The 21,178-nt window shown below is 43.0% G+C and overlaps 1 protein-coding gene across 1 annotated transcript in view; it reads right to left on the bottom strand.

The window, feature by feature from the left end:
- The window catches only part of Wnt2 (Wnt family member 2), a 40,722-nt gene extending 20,234 nt beyond the window's left edge, over positions 1 to 20,488 (bottom strand). The window contains exons 1-3 of the mRNA XM_050145957.1: positions 20,017 to 20,488; positions 17,854 to 18,080; positions 12,628 to 12,905 (exon numbers count right to left, since the gene is read on the bottom strand). Of these exons, the coding sequence (XP_050001914.1) occupies positions 12,628 to 12,905; positions 17,854 to 18,080; positions 20,017 to 20,099 (588 nt within the window). The 5' untranslated portion in view covers positions 20,100 to 20,488. The remainder of the gene's footprint in view (positions 1 to 12,627; positions 12,906 to 17,853; positions 18,081 to 20,016) is intronic.
- Between the last annotated feature and the right edge of the window lie 690 nt (positions 20,489 to 21,178).

Raw genomic sequence — 21,178 nt, 5'->3', positions numbered from 1 at the left:
TGTTAGTAACATTCCCAGTTCTAAAAATACCAGGAAACATCCTTGCCCTGCCTTTGTCATGCTAAGTTTCCAGGTGACAAACTGCAAAGCTGACATTCTCATATGGTTAGTGGGAAGATTTGCATACTAAGTTTGGATCTGCAAAACACACCTAAGCGATGCCTACAGAGGCACATGGTAGAGGCAGATGCTGCTGATCTGGGTAAACACATTTCCTCCCTTGCTGACTACCTACCGGCTTTACTTAGGGGTTGTGAAGCTGCATGCTCCAGGCCTGACCAGGGCCTCTCTGATCCCAGAGCAGCCTAAATCACGAATGTTCATTTTCCTGCTCACACACTGACTTTTCTTAGCGTGTGGACCATGATGATTCAATTTGTATTAATGGGATTCCGGGTAAATGGGTGTCCGGCTTGGAAGGAAGTTTCCTTTACTTTTTCTAAGAGACATAAGGAGAAATGCTTTTTCTTTGTCTCTTGATGACTTTTTTTTTGGTACTGTACGACACAAAGGACACAAGATCAGCAACAGGATAATCAGGATAATGTATGAAGCTGTATGCGTAGTCTTGAAAGATGTGAGGAACTGGGTTCTGGAGAGTGTTGTGGAGATGCTCAATGAGCCCTACTAAGATTTGCCCAACATCCAGACCTCTTGTGATCCAGGACAGTAAGTTCTCCTCATTATTTAGTGTCTATCCACCCCGGTGAAAGTACCCAAGTCAGTTCATGTCTGTGGGTTAGTGACAGACCATAGCGGAGAGCTCACACTCCCTTACTAGCTTGTGCCACATCTCCACTCCAGTTACTACACGGCATGTCCAACACTTGCACTTAGGATCCACCTGTACCTTTTCTATTTGCAGAATTTATAGCTTTTAAAATCACAGCCTTAACCCTGAAAGCAGCAAAGCGCAACTCAAACAGAGAAGTAGAGGGTTGATCATCTGTGCTCTGAGATTCTGTTCCAGACTACGTGAGGAGAGAGGAAAGCATGGGGCCACACTATGAGGGGCCACACTATGAGGGTCTTGAATTCTAATAACCCCATTGCTTTTATTTTAGACAAGATCGCATGTAGCCCAGGCTGGCCTCTGCTTCACTGTGTAGCAAAGAATGACCTTGACCTGTTTCCACCGGATTACAGGTATCTGTCAGCACACCCAGTTTTTATGTGTTGCTGGTAGTTGGATTCTGTCCAAGCTTCGTGCAAGCGTCTAGCAAGTGCATCACATCTCTAGTCCTACAATAGCATTCACTGACCACAGCAACCATTTACTGAGGTCTTAACCAGACTGAGTCAGGCTCTACACACAGTGATTTACACGCACTATCAGGCATGTAAAACAATTAAGCGAAAAAAATTAGTTTTCCCATTCCAAAATCAAGACAATAAGGACAGTAAGATCTCTAGTCACTAGCTAGACCGAAAAAGAACTCTGTACTCCCAGATCTGCAGTCTTCCTTAACAAACATACAAAATCCTCAGTCACATTGGGATCTTCCGGAAACTTCCATCTCATTTCCCTCCCTTCTTAGGAGAAATCAAAAATTCACTCTGTTGTATTTGCAATAGCAAACTATGAGACCAGGATGGCATCAGTGGAAAAATGGCTATGTAAGTTCAGGTACCTGGTGAATGTCGGCATTTTGTGGCTCTTTAAATGACGAGGCAGGTCAGTGTCTTATGCATGAAAGAAAGTCAAGTGATGAAAACAAAATGCAGAACAATATATACGGTATGCCCCGCTTTTTAGAGCTCAGCATATGTGTCCACGCAGAGAAGGAAGGGAAAATGTTCTTTTACAACCCGGCTGTGGTCTGAGGAAATGCAGAGTCTGGCAAGCGAGGGGAAGACTCCAGCTACTCTGTGTAGTAAAGTTTCGGGAATCCGAGGACTGTTCCCTGGCAACTGGAGAGAGCAGAGCCGCGGTTCTTGTTTCTGGCGGCGCATTAAAATCACCTGGGGATCATTTGCAGCTCCTTCCCAGGCCGAGTAAATCAGAACCTTGAGGGGGTGGGGCAGGCATGAAGCCCAGGCCCTGAAAGGGAGGACTTGCAGTTCTTCAGGTAATTCTGATACACAGCCTGGGCTGAGCGTCAGGTCCCCGGACTGCAGGAGAGAGGGCAAGGAGTTCCTGCTCTGGAAGGCAGAGCACAAGAAATGGCCTGTGGCAGGGGTGGGCACTGCATTTTTATGGACCGGGAAACTAGTTATCTAATTACAGTTGCTTCCCACTCTGTGTTTCTAGGATATCTGAATTATCATGAAAGCATTTCCACAAGTAACCATCTCCCCTGTGGCTGTTTTGGGGAGAATGAAAGAAGGCGCCCAAAGGTGTGAGACCCCCCAATTCAATGGCTTTGCGTGTTGGTAGACCGCACAGAAGAACTGAATGAGTGGTGGGACACCCCTGAGGTTTTCAGGCACACTGGATAAAGAGTTAGAGGTCTCCCATTCACAGCTGCTGATGGAGGAACTGGTGACATTTTATTGGATGACAGGAGACTGAATAACCAAATCAGAGCACTACCGTATAGTTACAGTTAAGTCTTCCATGATATATCTAGACGCTTATTCGAAAATTTGAATACAATAATACTTATTGGCTCTCTATATCTACGGCTTCAACAAAGTGTGGATTAAAAAAAATTAGGAGGAACTTCAGGAAATTCCCCCAAATTAAAACTCGAGTTTATATATGTGAGCTCTGCGTTGAGTCCACTCCCATGAAGCACTGTGTAGATGGGCTCCGCCAGCACACACGTCTTCAGTCTCCGCCACTCACCGTTTGAGCACTGTTCATGAGCATCGTGTTCATGTATGTAGTGTCAGATCTATGATGCTGTGTCCTTACTGAACATGCTCACACTTTCTCTGATCGTTATTCCCTACTCAACATGCCATAGCAGCTATGTATCATCTAAATTATCAAATGATGCTGATTGAAGGAGATAAATATGTGTACATACATATATATATACACACATACATACAGACACATATATGTAATATGCAAATAGTACTCAATTTTATGTAAGGGATTTAAACATCTCAGATTTTGGGTATCCACAGAAGATTCAGAAATCAATGGACCACAGAAGCTGAGGGATAATAATGTCGCTAACTACTGTTAAGTGTGAGGTCAAGTGCAGGGATGTCGTGGGACTGAATTTTATCTGCTGTCCTGTAGCACAGCCTCTCTGACATGAAGAAGGCTCGTAAGACAAAGGACTAGCTTCAGGGCTGAGATTTAACATCATGTCCTCCTACTCTGCACACACACACTTCCCCGGATGCCATGTTTTCCTTTTGTCTGACTGCTCTTTCTGCTTGTAGTACATTCTTAACTCCTTGATAGAGCACAGAGGGTACATTTTCGGAATTCTTCAATGTCTAAGGTCTTACTTCGGCCTTCACATTTGATTAATAGCTTGCTTGGGTATAGAATTCTGGATTGGAAATGATTTTCTCTCAAGTTTGGAGGTGTAGCCTCCAGTGTTGTAGGTGGGAAATAGGATTTCTTATTGATCCTTTTAATATGGATTTGTTTTGGCTTTTGTTTCACTTTTTTTCCTTGCACAAAAAGTTCTAGAATATTTTCTGTGTTCTTGGAGTTCTGAAATAGCACACCTTAGGAGTTTTCCCCCATTTTTCCCATTTCCTGACAGTTATCAGACTTTTTCAACTTAGACTGGTAGACTTCAATGCTGAAATATCCTCTTTAAATTTGCCTTTCTGCACTTCCCATAGTCTTTGTGGCATTCTAATTGGTTCATAGACCCTGCAAATACATTCTCTGTGCCTTTTTAATTTTAATTTTTTTTCTTAAAAACTTTTCTTCCTGGCTTGTTGAGGGGGAAAAATGTACTAGAGTAACATTTCTAGTTTTTCTCATCCCTTGTTCTTTTATCCCCAGAATGGGGAAATGGACTTGTCCGATTGGTGAGTTTGAAGGAAGGACTAATGGCTCCTCTCTTCTACGGTGGCATCTGCTAGGCTATTAAGAGAATACACTATGGCCAAGCCTCACAAACCAGCCAGAGAACTCATGAATGGGATTCAATGCCTAGCCTTTGAAAGGGCTGGAGAGTCCACATTGTGTGGTCTGTTTGGAAGCACTGTGTGGCACAGGGCTCCATCCCTTGGTGCAGGGTTTTTCCAGTCAGCAGTGAAATGGACATGGTTGCCCCATCTGTCTGCTCATTCGGTACCTGGTTTCCAACCCAAGTGAGAAATGGGGGATTGTTTGTGGGCCTGATTAAACTCCACTTGACTTTACTTTCGGGAGAGCTCTTAGGTTTCCTCATCCAATTCTTGTCCTCCTATCATCACTATATCAAGACTTCCACTTTTGCTTACAGATGTACTATTTTCTTGGATCTCGGTGAGAAGACTAATCAGGCTTTGTGAAATTTCTCCTCCCATCCGTAAATTACTGATTTTAATTTGGGAGTCATTTTCCATTTTATTGCACACACTTTTCCATTGCTCAGTTTATCAATTTTATATCTATCTATAAATATTGTTTTTCTCTTTTTGCTGCCCTCCTGTTAAAGAAGAATCAATTGTAACTTGTTTCTCTCCAGTGGGAGACTGACAGCTTCATTCACAACCTCTGACACACACTGCCATGCATTAGACCGTCACTTCTCTGTCGTCCCCTGAAATCTCTCCTAAAAGCTCTCATGTTCTATTCCTGTTTTTGATTCTTACTGAAGGCCATTGGCCCAATCCTGTTAGGCATCCCTAGTCAATTCCAGAGCTCTCACGGATCTTTATAGCATCCGACTGGCCAGAATGATCCTTGAGGATTTCCTCCACCACTGCGTACCAGAAAGCCAGCTGATTTTCACTCTGTGGTGTCCTGTTACCCTGTCATTGTAAGCTGGCTCGGGTGCTACAGCTAGTTTCAGAAAGACAGATAAGGTAGGACACTTCCAAGAACAGTAGCCCCCCTTATTTTGGTGTTTAGCACTAGTACAAAGAACAATTTTAGCTCAATATATAACCCTTTATTCCCTAACATTCTCCAGTTGCAGTGTTAAAATCTTACTGATCATATTTTTTGAAACCCTTAAATGTTTGATTTTGAGCATTTTAAAGTTTTTGACTTAGAATCTATTTTCTACTTTTAGAATTTAACATTTTAAACTTCCAAGTATAAAAAGGAATTTTAGATATGAGCATTCTGTATCACAGAGACAAAATTCTGTATGTTAAAAGACAGAGAAAGTAGGCTGGGCAGTGGTGGCACACATCTTTGATCCCAGCACTTGGGAGGCAGAGGCAGGTAAATCTTGGTGAGTTCAAGGCCGGCCTGATCTATAAAACAGGTTTCAGAAAAATCAGAGCTGTTAAACAGAGAAACTCTGTCTCCAAAAAACCAAAATCAAAAGCAAATGAGAGAGAGAGAGAGACAGAGACAGAGACAAAGAGACAGAGACTATAGAAGGATACATGCATTGTGTAGAAGATTCTATTTTATACTTCTTTGCCCAGCCTGCTGTCAGTCTATGATAAAGAGGCATAATATTCGTTGAGTTCTTGTTCTATGCCAGAGCATGTTGTGCATCTAGAGTAACTATTTTATTCAATCAACACAAGCATGTAAGGTCTACTACTAGCCCCCTTTACAGGTGAGGATACTGAACTCTCAGAGGCTGTAGTTGAGATATACAGGCAGACAGTGCGGACACCTGAGGTGTCACGTTAACTCGCTTGATAGTTTTCTTATCCTGGGTGTACGAAACCCTGGGTACATGTTCCCCAGATTCAGTGAGTCCTACAGCTTCCTTCACACAATGTCTGCATCTTTAAGTAGGTTCAGAAAAGAATTATTTTGCCTATTGTAAGAACAAACTTCCCTCAATGAGAAGGTTCCCTACATAAACTTTTATGAAACTCAAACAGAAGGAACCACTAAGGTGACCTCATCAGGTTTCCTTAAAGAACAGAAGAATGCTTTACATGCATATTGCCAAGCTTGCAAATTCTAACTTGAGTCATACTAATTTTCCAATCAGAAAAAAAGGCCATCTATTTTATGTTACATAAAATACTTGCCAATAATCAATTGACCTTGCCTTAAAAATCAAATATATAATTTGTTTTAGGTCTCTATGTGGTGAGTACTTATAAACTGAGGCATTTGAAGAAGTGTCGCTGCTCCAGTTTTTAGTTAGTTGTATTTCACAAAGCAGCCAACATATTTCTGGTCCTATCGGTTTTCCTGAGGAAACACACATTAAAAACACATTATTTAATTTCCAGATTGGCTTAGAGCCAAGCGCATTTATTACCAATTAAATCCTTTTGACAGGCCCACATCTCTAAGATAGGAGTTCCTGAACCCCCGAAACAATTTATATCCTTCAACTGTACACGCACTGGAAGCAGGGAAGGCAGGAATGCTTATTAGAGAAAGTGCAATTGGTTAGCTTCTGCAAACGTTTATGACGTTCAGTAAGGTCCTGGGATTGCTTCAGTTCTGTCGGCTATTAAAAATAGTGACTGTAGGTGGGCTTGCTTGGGTAGAAAATATAAGGTGTGGGATTTGTATATGTGGGACTTAGCATTTCCGTAGACCAACCATCTCTACAATAATTCAGCTGTTATTCTCTAATAACAGAACCTTCATGGAACTGAACTGATTTTGTTAAGAGTTATCCTCTGTTTGAGAACTTTAATTTTGGTTGGGTTTCGGTTCATATGGTATAAGGAGATGTATAGTGTATCGAATACGCACTAATTGGGGGTTTAATGAGACGGAGGCGGGTGCTCACTCTGATGTCTCAAGATCTGAGTTTTGAGTATTAAGGAGATCAGCTGGGAAACAGACTTGCGGGCTGAACTTTGTGTCCTGTAGAGATGCTGGAGGGTGTGAATGGGAAGGGCAGGGTGAAGAGGAGGTAAACACAGTTTGGTTTTCCTCCCTTGTTCATTGATATTCCTTATTTTTTAAGAGTAGGGTTTCTTTTTCAGCATATTCCAGTTCTCTGAAGTCACATCCATTATTTGTTTATTACCCATTTCAAGTGGTATCAGGGCATCTATTTTTTGATATCTTTATTAGAATTTAGATATTTTAACCTTAAAGTTCTGCCTATAAGTTATACAATACTGATTTTTTTTATGTTTACTTTGGAGGCATTTCCTATGGATGAACTTAAAAATGCTTGCTGTTTCTTGGCCCCCCCTAAAAGGGCTTGGTGCTTCTTCTTTTCAATCTTTGCCTGGTACTTGTTTGGGCTGAATGCTGGAGTCCCTCATTCCAGAAGGTTCTCCCCTACAAAATGCAGGATAGCAACCGAACTGAATTTTCAGATCACTTCAATTAGTAAATACTCCTGTTTTCTCACATGGAAAATGTACTTAACTTTTAGGTTTTCTTGAAACCTGGTGCGTATGTTTGGACATCTTGTTTTCTATGGCGATGCTATAGAAATGTTATAGGCAGCCTGTCCAAGGCTGTGTTCAAGTATTATAGGGTTTGCCTTCTTATTGCCCCAGTCAGGAAGACATCTATAGCTAGAAATTGTTCATGATTACCATGGACAATATTAAGCTTTATTATTACAAATGTCAGTGTCAGCAAAGTTACCAAATGCTCTGTTTTATAGTTAATATCAGAGAGCAAGCTATAATAGTCCTGAGACCAAAACTTGAGACTCGTCAAAAATTCAAGGAGCTAGAAGAAATCTTGCAATTCTCTTAATAAATCCATTTTATCATTAATTCAAATATATCATAAAAGATTTGAACTTTGATACCCATTACTCTTTCAAAGCAGAGTTAAAAGGAATTGAAGAATATGTAAAAATTGAACTGAAGTATTGTGTCTTTCCAGGGGCATCCAAATGTCTTGGCATAGGTATGACAAAGATACATGTCCTGTTTATGGTCCCATTAAGTCTGTAAGTAGCTTCTCTATGGAACCCTGGTCATTCTTCACCTTTATGGTGTTTCTCTATGGGAAATCTCTTGTCTCTAGTTTGTCGGCTTCATGTGGTGTGTGTGTGTGTGTGTGTGTGTGTGTGTGTGTGTGTGTGAACGAGAGAGTGTGTGAGAACATGTGTGTGTGTGAGTGTATATGTGTGTGTGAGAGAGAGAAAAAAAGAGAGGGAGAGAATGTGTGTACTGTGTGTGTGAGACATTTATCTCCTCAGCTAACAGCCCCTTCCCTACAATGCCACCAGAGGCAGCTTTTCTTGCACTTAAACGCCACCATTACTCTAAGAGCTATTCCTGTGGCCATGCACTTCTCTCTTCTATCTGCTTTCTCATCTGAGTCAGTGCTCCCCAGTGTGTTTGTCCTGGAGGCTTTGACAAGCCCTCTTTGGAACTAAGTATCACCCAGTGGGCCCAGACTTGCAGTGTCGTTCGCTGACATTCTGTGAATCTTTCAAATGTGATCAAGTTGCTTAAATGGAGCTCACAATGACCCACGGCCATGTTTTCAACATTAAAACATCATTTCCCTGTTAGAATCAATTGCTATTTAGGAGTCTTTGTTAAAAAAAAAAATCAGGTGTCCCTTTGTGTGTGGCATTATGTCTGGGTCTTCAATTCTATTCCATTCATCAATGCTTCTGTTTTTATCATTATAAATATTGTAATATTTTGTAATATCTTATTACAATAGCATGTTTTTTATTGCTAAAACTTTTGTATTACAATTTCAAATCTAGGATAGTTACAGACACAAAAGGGGTGAACACAAAATCTCACCTCTAGTTAGGAGGTGTTTGCGATTGATACCTACTGGGTGCGGGAAATCAGTTTTTATCCGTGTAGTGGCACTGGGTACATCAACCACACTTCCAGGCAAGTCTCGTGCTCGGGAGTAGTTGATAGATATGCTTTGTTGTTGGCTTTTTTTTGTTTGTTTCTTATTTGTTTTTGGTCTTTTAAGAGAGAGAAAGAGCACAATTTCGTGGGTAGGGTGGGAAGGAGCTGAAGGAGTGGAACTTATGATCCAAACAGATTGTATGGAAAAAAATTAAAAACACAAAGATTAAACAAGGGGCAACCTCATGGTCATTGGGAGAGTCTGAGAGATGAAGCTGCGCAAGGGGAAATGTCCTCACCGAAGCCACCTTCCAAAGACAGGATGCAGCTGCTGTTGTTCTAGAAGGTTCAGAAATAGAGACAATGTGGAAATACAGACATGTGCCTACAGGCAGACACAATGGTATTTGAACCCCGAGTCTGGCGTCTCATCATCTGACCCTACGTGGGCCCCTTAACTCCTTGTGGGCAATTTCCCACCTGAAATGAGACATATTGAGGCTCCATTTATTCCTATGAAGATGTGGGAAGACCCTCTTACAGGACAGTTAGGAGGACTCTATAAATCAGCAAAACTATGCTCGTCTTAAATGTGCACTGGACTGCACAGAAGAGGAGTCTGTAGACGGATGACTGACCAAACACTAACAACAATTCATGTTCAGTTTGGGCCAGCTTCTCCCATCCGAGTCCTAAACAATGTAGGCTCCACTAACGGGAAAGAGACCTCTCTAAGTACCTGCCAGAGGCTTGAGCTGCTTGCTTATACCTATCTTCCCATATCCTGCATATTTCATTTAATATTACATCGGACAAAAACAGCGAGCAAGGCCACTGTTATTGCAAGACGAATGCTGAGGTGAGTCTGACCACTGAATTCCACGTCCTTTCTGTTTCCACCATAATAAGAGAAGGCTTTGGAGAAAACATTTTTATAGAATTCTGTTATGGAAATTCATATTCTTATGGAAACTTCTAGAGTTGTTAATGAGCAGTATTTGATTCGATTGAAAGATTATTCTGATTCAGAGTCTCTTAATAAAGTTTAACGAACTTGTGGTTATTTCTTCTTAGAAAAAAGAATAGACTAGCTGGGCAGAGGTGGCGCACGCCTTTAATCCCAGCACTCGGGAGGCAGAGGCAGGAGGATCTCTGGGAGTTTGAGGCCAGCCTGGTCTACAAGAGCTAGTTCCTGGACCGGCACCAAAGCTACAGAGAAACCTTGTCTCGAAAAAAAAAAAAAGAAAGAAAAAGAATAGACTAATTTCAAAGCCCCTTACAACAAGGTCGCGGAAGAGAACAGGCAGTGGCTTCTGACCTGGTGTTGTTTGCTGGTCATTCACTGAAAATTGTCTTAATTTAACTTGCGAGTCTTCGCAGCCTGGCTTCTTCAGACTCACAGCCTGAAGAAACTGCGGAAGAACATCCTAGAACCAGTTGAACTTACTTCCTAATTCTATTTGGAACCAGAAAACTAGAGGCAATGAAAGACAAACTTCAAGTGAACATGAAAGCAGAAAAATAAAATAAAGTCTTTTGAAAATGGTTAGAAAGAATAATACAGACTTAGATGGTATTACAGAAGAGAAACACATGAGGGTGCTCTAACCAGCTGTCATAATAAATTAATTAACTGTAGTTATTGGGGGAAATTGAGGTCTTATGTGGATGGCAGTGTTGAGTTGTGACTTAGCATTGACTAAACAGATATATCTCGGAACAGATGACTTTTCTTTCAAATAGAATAGATTATCCCTTCCCCTCCCCCCCACGCACACCACCAATACCCTCATTTTAAAAAGTAGATGGTGTTCTTATCAGACAGTTTGGAAAGCACTAAAAAGCAACAGAAGAAGACTCCTGACTGATGTTGCTGTCAGTCCTGGGGGCTGAGATTTTCTAGAGCTGGGCCAGTTGGAAACTTAGCTCAGGAGGCTGCCTTCAAACACGAGCTCAGCCTGTTCTCATTTTGATCCCACAGACCTTCTGCTGGTGAGAAGGGGGAGTTGGTACCGGGGGCCTAATGACCGCAAGAAGAGAATTAGAGACGCATGTTTATCTCAATACATTTACTCTTATTAAAGTTCATATTCACTGACATCATGCATCTCCTTGAAAAAAAAATCTGCCCACCCACCATTAATTAAAGCCACATTTTAAAAAGTCAGTGTGTGCACTTTTATTCCAATCAAAAGGAGCCTCCTAAGTTCTGTGGAGTAGGCAGGAGAACATCTGAGGCCCGACAGCTGTTCACCTCTGTGCAGTGAGCAATCACGTGATTTACATTAAAACACTTGTTTATGTAGGACCTGGTACAGAATAGCTAAGATCTATCGTTTTGAAGATTCAGTGTCTAATGAGCTATTAGAAAAGCTTAACATAGATTTTATGTTACAGTCTTTCGGATACAATGTTGCCTATCTTTCCAAATAGAGAGATGCAGTTAAAATACCCCATTCACATAATTAAGCAGTGTGCTCCTATCCAAGACACCACACTTTACAACGTACACGCGCTCTAGCAGTGTCCAAACAAAGGCCAGTATAGATTATTTTTATCTAAATCATTGCGCAAACAGCAGTTACCAATTGGAGGATTGCACAACCCCAGCCTATACTCTTGGCACTGGTCACTATAAGTCCGCAGCTTCGCGCGAATGAAGAATGTTAATGTTTAAGTTCAAAACAGGCACTGTTTGTAAACAGCTCAGGCCACACTCGTCCTATTTCAAGTGCGGAGTGAGAGTCCCTTTCTTCAACTTCTTTGAAATGAGGTTTGCTCTTTTCAGGAGCGCAGGAAGGGGATTTCATCCAAACAGTTCTGTTCTACGCTTTTCCTGTGCTTTTGCCTATCAGTCCCTCCTCCACACCTTCTACTTTTTTGCTTATCTTTTTTTTTTTACAAATTAATATCAGGCATATTTCATGTTTTATTGACAACAGACAAATTGCAGCTGTTTCTTTTGGCAATTAGATTATCTTTTAGTGGTTTAGACCAAATATTTGTTTATCTCAGCCAGTTTCTACTTTATGACCAAAGGCAGAGATAATAACATTCTGGTTCTCTTGTTGGCCTGGCCAAGATGCCATCTGAGCCGTCCTACCTCGTTAATGCCTTGACCACGGGCACTGGTGCGGTTTGATCCTAGGCCAAAGTGCCTGAGTTCTAGTCCTGACCTCTGACCAATTCCTGGTGAGAACCTTCAAGGCTTCACTTTCCTTATGCACCACATGGGTGTTTGAAAGGTCCTTGCAGACTAGATTCCTATGGACCAGGAGGTTCATCAGGATGAAATGATAAGGGTGTTTCTTTGGCTCTCTTATTCAGCCAGTAGCATAAAAAGTGGGGGAGGCTTGATAGTTAGTACTGGGTCTGGCTTCCAAAGAAGCCACTCAGGAGACACCAACTCACCAGACTTGGTGAACTGCTTTCATGGAATATCTAGGAGAAGATGCTCTGGGTATTGGGGCACCCTACAAGTATTCAATATTCTATTGCTATTCAGGATGAAGAACTATCTGGCTGGCAGACGACATTATCTGCCTGGACTCCACATTATCCAGAGGGATCATAAAATACTTGACTCACTCCAGTGTGCATAGCAATGGGGTGGACTCCTTGAACTCAGCTGTGGGAAAGAAGGCGCGGCATGGGTGGGGAAGTCTCAGCCCAGTTGGTGGTACTCTTTAGAACAAGTGGCCCTGGACTGGGGGTACAGTGGGAAGGAAGCTGTGTCTACACAGCATTTAGTCAACTCCAGGAAATTTGAAGGTAAGCTCTGTCTCAATGAGTCCCAGCGCCACAGGGTCCTCAAATGAGCAGGAGAGTGGTTCCTACCTTCCTTCCGGCTCTGTTGTTGTGAAGGTTCATCAAGGCTCGGGCATCCTTCCCTTTCCTTTCCTTGGCATCTACAAACGCCCGGGCGAACTTGATCCCATAGTCAATGTTGTCGCTGCAGCCACCCCAGTCAAAGGTGCCTTTGCTGTCCTTGGCACTTCCTTTCTTCTTTGGGTCGCAGGAACAGGACTTTAATTCTCCTTGGCTACAGGCCCTGGTGATGGCAAATACAACGCCAGCTGAGGAGATGGCGTAAACAAAGGCAGATTCCCGACTACCTGAAACAAAAATGCTTTTCTTAAAAGAGGTCAGAGAGCGTCTCTTAAAGTCTTCCACTTTGCTGTCACATGGTGCATCTCCTATGGTGTTCAAGGATTCTTTTCGAGATCCGAGACTATTTCTTTAATATGAATCACTTGCACTTAAAGTAGGCTTTGATGCATTTAAACATCTAATGTCCAACTCCCCTTAAAGACAGAGTAGAAAAGATTAAAAAAAATAGCCTTGCTCCTGGTTTCAGCAAGTCACATTCACCCCAAACCCTAGATGTCCCATAAGATTAGGACTGGCATGAGTCACTTCGTTTCTCCTTCTATAAAACAGTCTGGATTCTACAACTCTATCATTCATTCCATGGTATGGTTTAGAAGTCATCACAGCTTGGAAAAAACTGTCAAGACAGATACTGTTGCGTGTGACTATAGTGTTGGCTCCTCCAGAGGCTGGGGTGGAAGACTGCTTGAACCCAAGACGTGGAGGCCAGAGCAAACAAGCACCCTCCCACATCTCTCGGCATCACCGAAGATATTAAGGCAAATTTGACCTATAGACAGTGAAATACTGACATCAAGGACATCTTGGCACTAGAGTGGGAAGAGAATTCAGGCAGCCACCAGCTCCTGGCATTAACCTGGGAGAGCCTGGCTTGCCATCAACTCTCACAAGTAAACTGGAAGATTGTTGAAGGCGATATGCAATATCCTTGGGTTGCATACTGTGTCTAACTACTAAGGTGATTTCCCTTGCTTCTGGAACACCTGCACTAAACACTGGTATCGGGTCAAAGACAGTGAAAAGCTTTTCCTTTGGTTTTTCTGAAAAGAAACAAATTTACCAGCTATAATTAGACTTGGGCAAGAACCCTTTGGGGGCTTTCGTAGACTTGTTCTTTATTAGAGAGCAGCCTACTTTCACTTGCAGGCCGAGAGGTACATATTTCAGGGCAATAACTACATTAAATTATTTTAATAATCTGTAGTAACTCATAATACAGTGTTGTGGTAGAGTGACAGATATAAGGCTCTTTGGGGGTCTGCGTGCACCTCATTTTTCAAGTGGAACTGTATTTCATTGTTATTAGCATAGCTTTTTATTAATGGCTGCTGCAGCAAATATATTAACAATAAAAATAGAGGCTGGACAAGCTAATGCCAAGGCAAGGCGGAAAGCAGAGAACCATTCAGTGGTTCAATCTGTCAAGAGCAGTGTGACTCTTTGAACCACACCAGCTGGGAGAACAGACCACTTTTTCACACTGAAACCTTGCTCATTTCCACTTGTCACTTGGCGCTACAGGTTACTGGGCATCGCTTGCAAAATTTGCATTGCTTGTCTCATTATTAAAAACCAGGGACTCAAAGCTACACCATATTAGGTGGCACTTACCCAAGCCTTTTAGGAATATCTCCACCCCAAACTCTAACCATCGGAAAAGGGAATCAGTTATTTTCAGGGATAATCACTTAGATGAGTGTTTGTCACAAGTAGCAAGCAGTGCTCTAGACAGAGGACTGTGAGCTCCCAGGAACGCTTTCAAAAGTTTCAGCTTATGCTCTCCGGCTCCCACATAGGTGAGCAGGAATAGAGAGGTGGCGACTAATCTGGCTTGATTTTGTCTACTGACTTTTAGATAAACAACACTTTCATTATATATCTATTTTTTATAGTTTTGAAAAATTCCTTGCTCATAGTTGTCTGTTTTTATCATTGAAAGTCTAGTTTGGGATTTGAAGTTCAGTGTCCATATTTACAGATATCATATGTGGGAAATAATCCCACATGATTAATGTGTTAGCCACTAATCTTATAGTTTGAGTAAGACATTTTGTAAGTGAGGAAAAGCATGGAAGATGTGCACCATAGCATGTTAGGAACTCACAGTATTTTAAAAGCTGTAGAGGTTTTAAGGCACAAAATTCATTCTCAAGTGATAGCTAAACAATCACATTAACTTATTGACTCAACCAAAAATATAGCAATTTTCTATAATTCAACAATAATTTCCAAAGGAAAACATCATCTCTCTAAATATATGTTATCAGTTAAACATATTCATTAATGTCTAGATATTGCCACATCACTTTTTGTTTTACCTCCAGATGTTGTAAGTTCATGTAGACATGGAGTGAAGATGTTTTCAGTTAAGTGTTTTAGATGATTCGCTAAAAGGCTGTGTGTGAAACAGTAGCATGTTTTGGGATCTGGCCTTGTGACAAAACAGAATTTGGTCATGGGTTTCTTAGAAACCCTGATTCTTCTTTAGCCCAGCACAACTGAAATAAAGTGCTAATGTAAATGGTGATATGGATGTCTCCTGGCGTGTTACTGTTGGAGTTGCTATCATTTGAGGACTGAAATGCACCGAGCAGTACTGGGCACATAGTCAGGGTTTATTCAGGTTTAAATGCTTTCTTGTATCCTATCTTTACTGTCCTTGTTTTCTTTTGTCTTTTCCTCTTGAAACTTACAAGGGTGAACCTTCCTAATCCCTTTTTGTTTTTAAAGCCCATTCTAAAATTTCAGAGGTATCTACTTAAAAGACTATGTTTGGGTTTTTCACTACCTGTGAAAGGTCTATTCCAAATGTTTTCAATAAAATTCATTCTGTTTTACTCAGGTCTCTGGGCACATGAGGCAATTGCTCTCCACTTCTTTGTAATCATGGGAGATTTTAGTAGCATAATCAGCTCCTTACAGTGGTGCTAACCTTAGTCCTCCTAGATCACCTAAAAGGACATTTACGTTTCTAACAGAGAGTTCTTCGCAACTGTAGATTGAAATGCCCCCTCTACGTAATTAACTGTGAGAAGTCTGTGGATTACTTCATTGGAATTTCAGGATTATTTCCAGGATAAGCTGCTGTAGGCCAAATTCAGCCTTCCACAAACCACTGCAAAATCGCCAGTGACAGTCGCAGGGAGCTGGGAAGAAGCTGGCCTGCGGTGAAGAGTGGAAACAAATCCTGGGCTGCTTTGAGGGTTTTAAGTTTTGAGCACCTTGGCAAAGGGCTCAGCATTGTCTGTAGGAAGTCCCAGTAGGAAACCCTTGTTTACCTGAGGCCAAGTCAATGAGGCCTTGGACCAAGTCAATGGGTTCAGCTTTCTCCCATTACAATCTCTTTCCTCTCAGTGACTCTGCAAAGTGTTCTATGAACTGACCCTCAGTTTTGGCAGAGATGCCATCTTTTGGATCATTTGTTGAAGCTGCGTCCTTTTAGGCCAGTGTCATGGCTCAGCAAGAAAAGGCTGAGTTGACTCTCAGGACCACACGGTGGAAATAAAGAAAGAAACCAGTTTTAAACTTGTCTCCTCGCCTCCACAGGCCTCCCTCCCTGCCCCGTAATAATATTTTAAAAACTTAAATAACTTCTTTTCATTTGTGATTTAAAGGCTGTTTTTTATTCACCCATCCATAAGCAAAAAAACTTAAGAGGTCTACAGGTTTATCCAGTATAAATGGGAAGTTCCTCTCATTTAAATCACTGGAAACTCTTGATCTATTTTAATCAGGGAAAATACAGCCTGTGATGACTTGTGATGGATATTTGCAAACTCTCTTTGACAAGGCCCAGCACTAATTGATTTACTGGTGAACTAATCTAGGTGAAGTCTTAAAATTCCATGAGGCTGACATTTGCGATTATCCTTTCAAAAATTTGCGATGTCATATCGAAACTCCAAAAGGAATGCTTAAGAATATAGTTCTTAAACAAGAGAATAAAATTGCAGAACATCACAGTAAATTAACTTTAGGGATACTCTAAGAGTGAGAGTACTACGCCCTTGGGGGATTTTAGAGACATTCATTTATGCATTTGGCCTCATAAAAGCCTAGGGCTACGATGATGAAATGATAGAAACACCCTCTGGTAAGCATTACCAAGTGCACAGCCTGGATGATTTTCTTGGGAATGGGAGGGAGTGGGGTGGGCAAAAACAAGTGTAAAGTTCTCTGTGTCTGTCTTTCCACATAAACTGTTGTATTTCTAGTCAGACTTCCAACTAACAAATGGGCAGAGTTATTTCTTGAAGGATGCTCCTCCTGCCAGCATAGTGGATGACTATTATTTGAAAGTAAAACTTGACTTTAATTTATTTTCTCCGATCACAGGAGAATGGATCTCTAACTTTGAGTTACTTTCAATATTCAGACATTTAAAGACCCCTTGTATCAATTAGAAAACACTAATTAAATCTCCCTCTCAAAGAAAAAGAAATCTCTGCATTCAGGGTCCTTAGTCCTCATTCATAAATATTCTTAATACCTAAAATGTAGCTGGAAAAGCAATAGGTTCTCACGACAAGTTTACCTCGTCATTCATGTAGCCAGTGAATGAAATGGGTCCTACAGTGCACAGGCACTAATCAAAGTGGAAAAGGGAATCCAGGCTAGTCCCTGCCCTTGCGGAATTTACATTCTATGGAAAAGAGTGTTAAGTAGATACAGAGTGACTCTGATGTGGTTAGTCAAACAAGAGGTCAAAGGTGGTAAGGTAAGATTTGTCTCTCCTCACAAAATTTTCATAGTTTTCTTAAGTAATAACGATAGTCTTTGGATGATCTACATACTATCTTGATCTTCAGATCAAATTCTTCTGAAAGGCTCAAGCCTCAGAAAGACATTAAAAAAAAAAAAGTCAAAAGAGTTCTGTGGTCGCTTCTTTTTCTCCAAAGACAAAATTTGATCCCAAATTGTCATGCAGTTTTGAAGTGATGGACAGAGCAAAGCGTGGAAGGAGACTAGCCTGCAATCCCTCAGCCCGCGGTCTGTCAACCTGCTCCACCAAAGACACATAGACTTGAGATAGTTCCTTGACTGCTCCAGCTCTCATCTCTGGAATGAGATGATGCTGCCCCACAGCACAAGCTCACTGAACAGAATGTCACTAAGCACACCCAGGGGCTTTGAGCACTGGTGCAGAGAGTTGGGTGAAGGCAGGAGACTCACTTCTGAGTAGGACCCGGCCAAAGAGGCTGTGGTCTCTGTCCAGGGTGTTGCAGTTCCAGCGGTGCTGGCGGAACTGGTGCTGGCACTCCGCTGTCCACTCGGCCACACCCAGGCCAATAGCGCGCATCACGTCTGGGTGTCGGTGGCACAGCTGCCGCTGGCGGCTCACCAGGCCCGGCACATTGTCACACATCACCCTAGAGGAGCCACTTGTCGCTCTCATGTACCTGTGAGAAACCAACAGAAAGGCAAAAGTGATGTGAAGGGAGCTTGGTGCTCCCCAGGAGGCCGGCATCCAAAGCACTGTTTGAGTACGAATTAGCAGGCAAGGGGACAATGACCAATGGCCTGATCAAAGCTACTTCCAAATAGAGTGCCGACTATCTCCCGGATTTGGGGCCACCAAATGATGCTTTGGAAAGGGAGGTGGAGGTAGTAGCACTGTGAAGATCAGGGCTTGAAGGGGGGCAGTGTGTTTAGGAGAACACAGAAAGAATTTCAAAGAACTCTCTGCTCTCAGGGACTGCCATATGTCTGCTTTTGGCTTTGGAGGAAGCTGACCTTTAGAAGTTCCTCACTCCCATTTGTTTGACCTAAATGTCTTCAAAACTGCCAGCATCGATCCCATTAGCACCTGCTGGGACCCGAGGCTGCGTTCTTCTTACAAACAGGGCATTCTTCCCACACTAAAGGGTCCTTAAAATGGTTTTATTTTCTAGCTCTCTTTGGTGCTTATAGAAACTTTTTTTTTTGGGGGGGGATCCTTCTATTGTTATCAAGAGCACTAAATATTTGGAAGAATCAGTCCGATAACACCATAAAATACTTTTCAAAAAGAAACTTTAACAAAAAAATTGCATCATTATCTCTGGGCAGATGTTCTCCATTAGTTGTGAAACGTTTCAAAAGGTACCTTTTGGATAACCCAAGCTGCCACGGGGGTCTTTTGAAGTGATCAAACAAGGGGAATAGCTTCTTCTTATAGTGCCATTATTTTATATGATCATAAAATCATTACAGCTGTGACAGCTGAGAGACAATGTGACAAAATGCCGGAGCAACGACTAATATTTCTGCACAGATGGAAACAGAAATAATCCTTTTATTGAAAAGAATGGTCAATCTGATAAATGCTTCTTTGGTCCTGTGTTAGCAAAGGGAAGGCTAAAGGCCTCCCTGTTCAACTTTCTTAGGAAGGAGCTTTCACGCCCTCCTCCTCCCCCTGCCCCATTGGCAGCAATGATTTGAGTGATCTGCTGTTTCTCTCAGGCACTTGGATGTCTAAATAGTCACTGACTTTGGCTGAGAGTCTTACCGTTGTCCAATACAAAAAGATGTGTGTGGGGGATAGCCAATCTTTCTGAACTTTAATACCTACCCCGGTAGTCTATGTACAAGAAAGTTACAGAGCTCTCAACTCCATCTCTTTGCAAGGCCATGAAGTTGAGAGGTGGAGATGATTTCTGCATAGGCAAAGACTACACAAAATAAACGATAGATCAGCATACAAAGACAGCAGCCTAGTTACACTTTAGGAAGACAGTTTCGAGTGGGCTAACATCTTGGGTACCTCAGGTCTAGTAGTTTTGCATCAAAGTAATAGTTCCTACCTGGAGGCTGCCTTGTTGGGGTGAAGGACCAGGAATGTGGAAGGACGGGAAATAATACAAAATTCCAGGCTTCAGGTACTACAACTCCAACTGCCTGGACTGATTTATCTTGAGGCAGTTTTTTTTTTTTTTTTGAGGATGTTGGGGTGGGTGGTGGCTGTTGTCGTTTTCAAGGTGAACACACACACACACACACACACACACACACACACACACACACAGAGTCTTTACTACAGTTGGAGACCAGGCTAGCACATTTCTCAGCGGAATAAGATAGTGGCTGCTTTTGCTGTCATTCAGCTGGATCCAAACATCCAAACATTAGAGCTCTCATTTGTGGGGCATGGGGATGTTTTTGGAGTTGTCAAAGCTAAACTGGGTTTTGGAGAAAAGCAAAGGGGTTAGGCTCAGGATGCTCTGAAAATACCGTGTTGCTCCAGAATTCACAACTACCAGGACTGGGCAACAGCCAGGGAGGGTCTATGCGACCAGTAGGGTCCCCCCTTCCATCTCCAAAAATCCATCAGCACCGCGCCCATATGCGTGGACTTACCACCATGAAGAGCTGACCTCAGGGGTGTGCCAGGTCAAGAGCAGAGGGAGCCAGAGCCAGATTCCACCGAGAGGGACGTTCATATTAACCCCCTTGCGTCTACATCAGGTCAGACTCCGTGTGCGGGCGCCATGCGTGCCCGGAGCAGAAGCGCTCAGCTCCGGGAGCGCCTCGTCACGACTGCCGGCGCCTCTGCGCCCCCGCCCCCCCGCCGCTCGCGTCTGCGGCTAGTGGTGAGACTCACTGATAAAGTTTCAAAAGACGAGCCCAGCGAGCGATAAAGGGCAGCCGGGACTGCCTCGCCCACAGCCAATTCCCCAGGCGATGCGAGCGCAGGCAGCCCCAAGCTCTGCATGCCTCCCGCGCACCCTGTCCTTTCGGTTCCCCTCCAGGCGCAGCCAAGGAAGGGGGCGCTGCGCCGGGCGGGGCGTGGGGGCACCAGGTTTTATAGAGGAGTGGGAGAAACGATGGCAAGGGATACCTCCGGGTGAGGAGGGGTAGAGGAGGTTGGCAAACCTCGGGGTTACCCCGAGCATCATTGAGGCAAAGGCACCTTTGGGGGAAGTTCTTAGCCAAAGAGCTTCAATGGGCTAGGGCCACCTCCGGAACATAGACTCCGCTTTGGCAAGGCTAGCAGTTTCTGGTAATTTGAAATCCCTGATCATGCAGCCTTCGGAGACAGCGGGGGGCATGAGGAGAAGATAATTGTGCCCTGGATTCAAGAAAACCAAAAATGATTTTCAACTCATTGTTTCAGTACTGGGACGTAGGACTCATGGGAATTGGGGTCTGCAGTGTCTCAGTGGGTTAGGCTGAGAACGGAGAGCCTAGGCCTCGGAAATGAAGACCTTTGGCCTTGATTCCTGTGTTCCATACACGAAGAGAGTGGAGGAGAGGAGGTGGGACCCAGAAGATCTCACGCAACAGTTTCAGCCTAAGTGCCCCTGGGAAGGTGCGGCTTTTGCGCACCCAGCTTCTCCCAGCGCTGTCGAGGGAGTGCAATAGATCACAGAGGGGCGCCTAGGCATCCAGGTGTCTGCTCCCTGGCTTGGATTACATCTCTCCAGCCAGGGTGCCCAACCTGTGCGTCTGGCCAACGTACAGTGACGCTAGCTAGATCTTAGACCCAGGTCCCCATTGAGTAGAGTCGGGGCTTGGGCCC

Source organism: Alexandromys fortis, unplaced genomic scaffold (assembly GCF_014885135.2).
Source record: "Alexandromys fortis isolate MF-2015 unplaced genomic scaffold, M_Fortis_MF-2015_v1.1 scaffold_34, whole genome shotgun sequence".
In the NCBI taxonomy this organism is placed as follows: Eukaryota; Metazoa; Chordata; class Mammalia; order Rodentia; family Cricetidae; genus Alexandromys; species Alexandromys fortis.
Note: the sequence above shows the minus strand (reverse complement) of the source record. Positions and strands in the feature narration are given on the sequence as shown.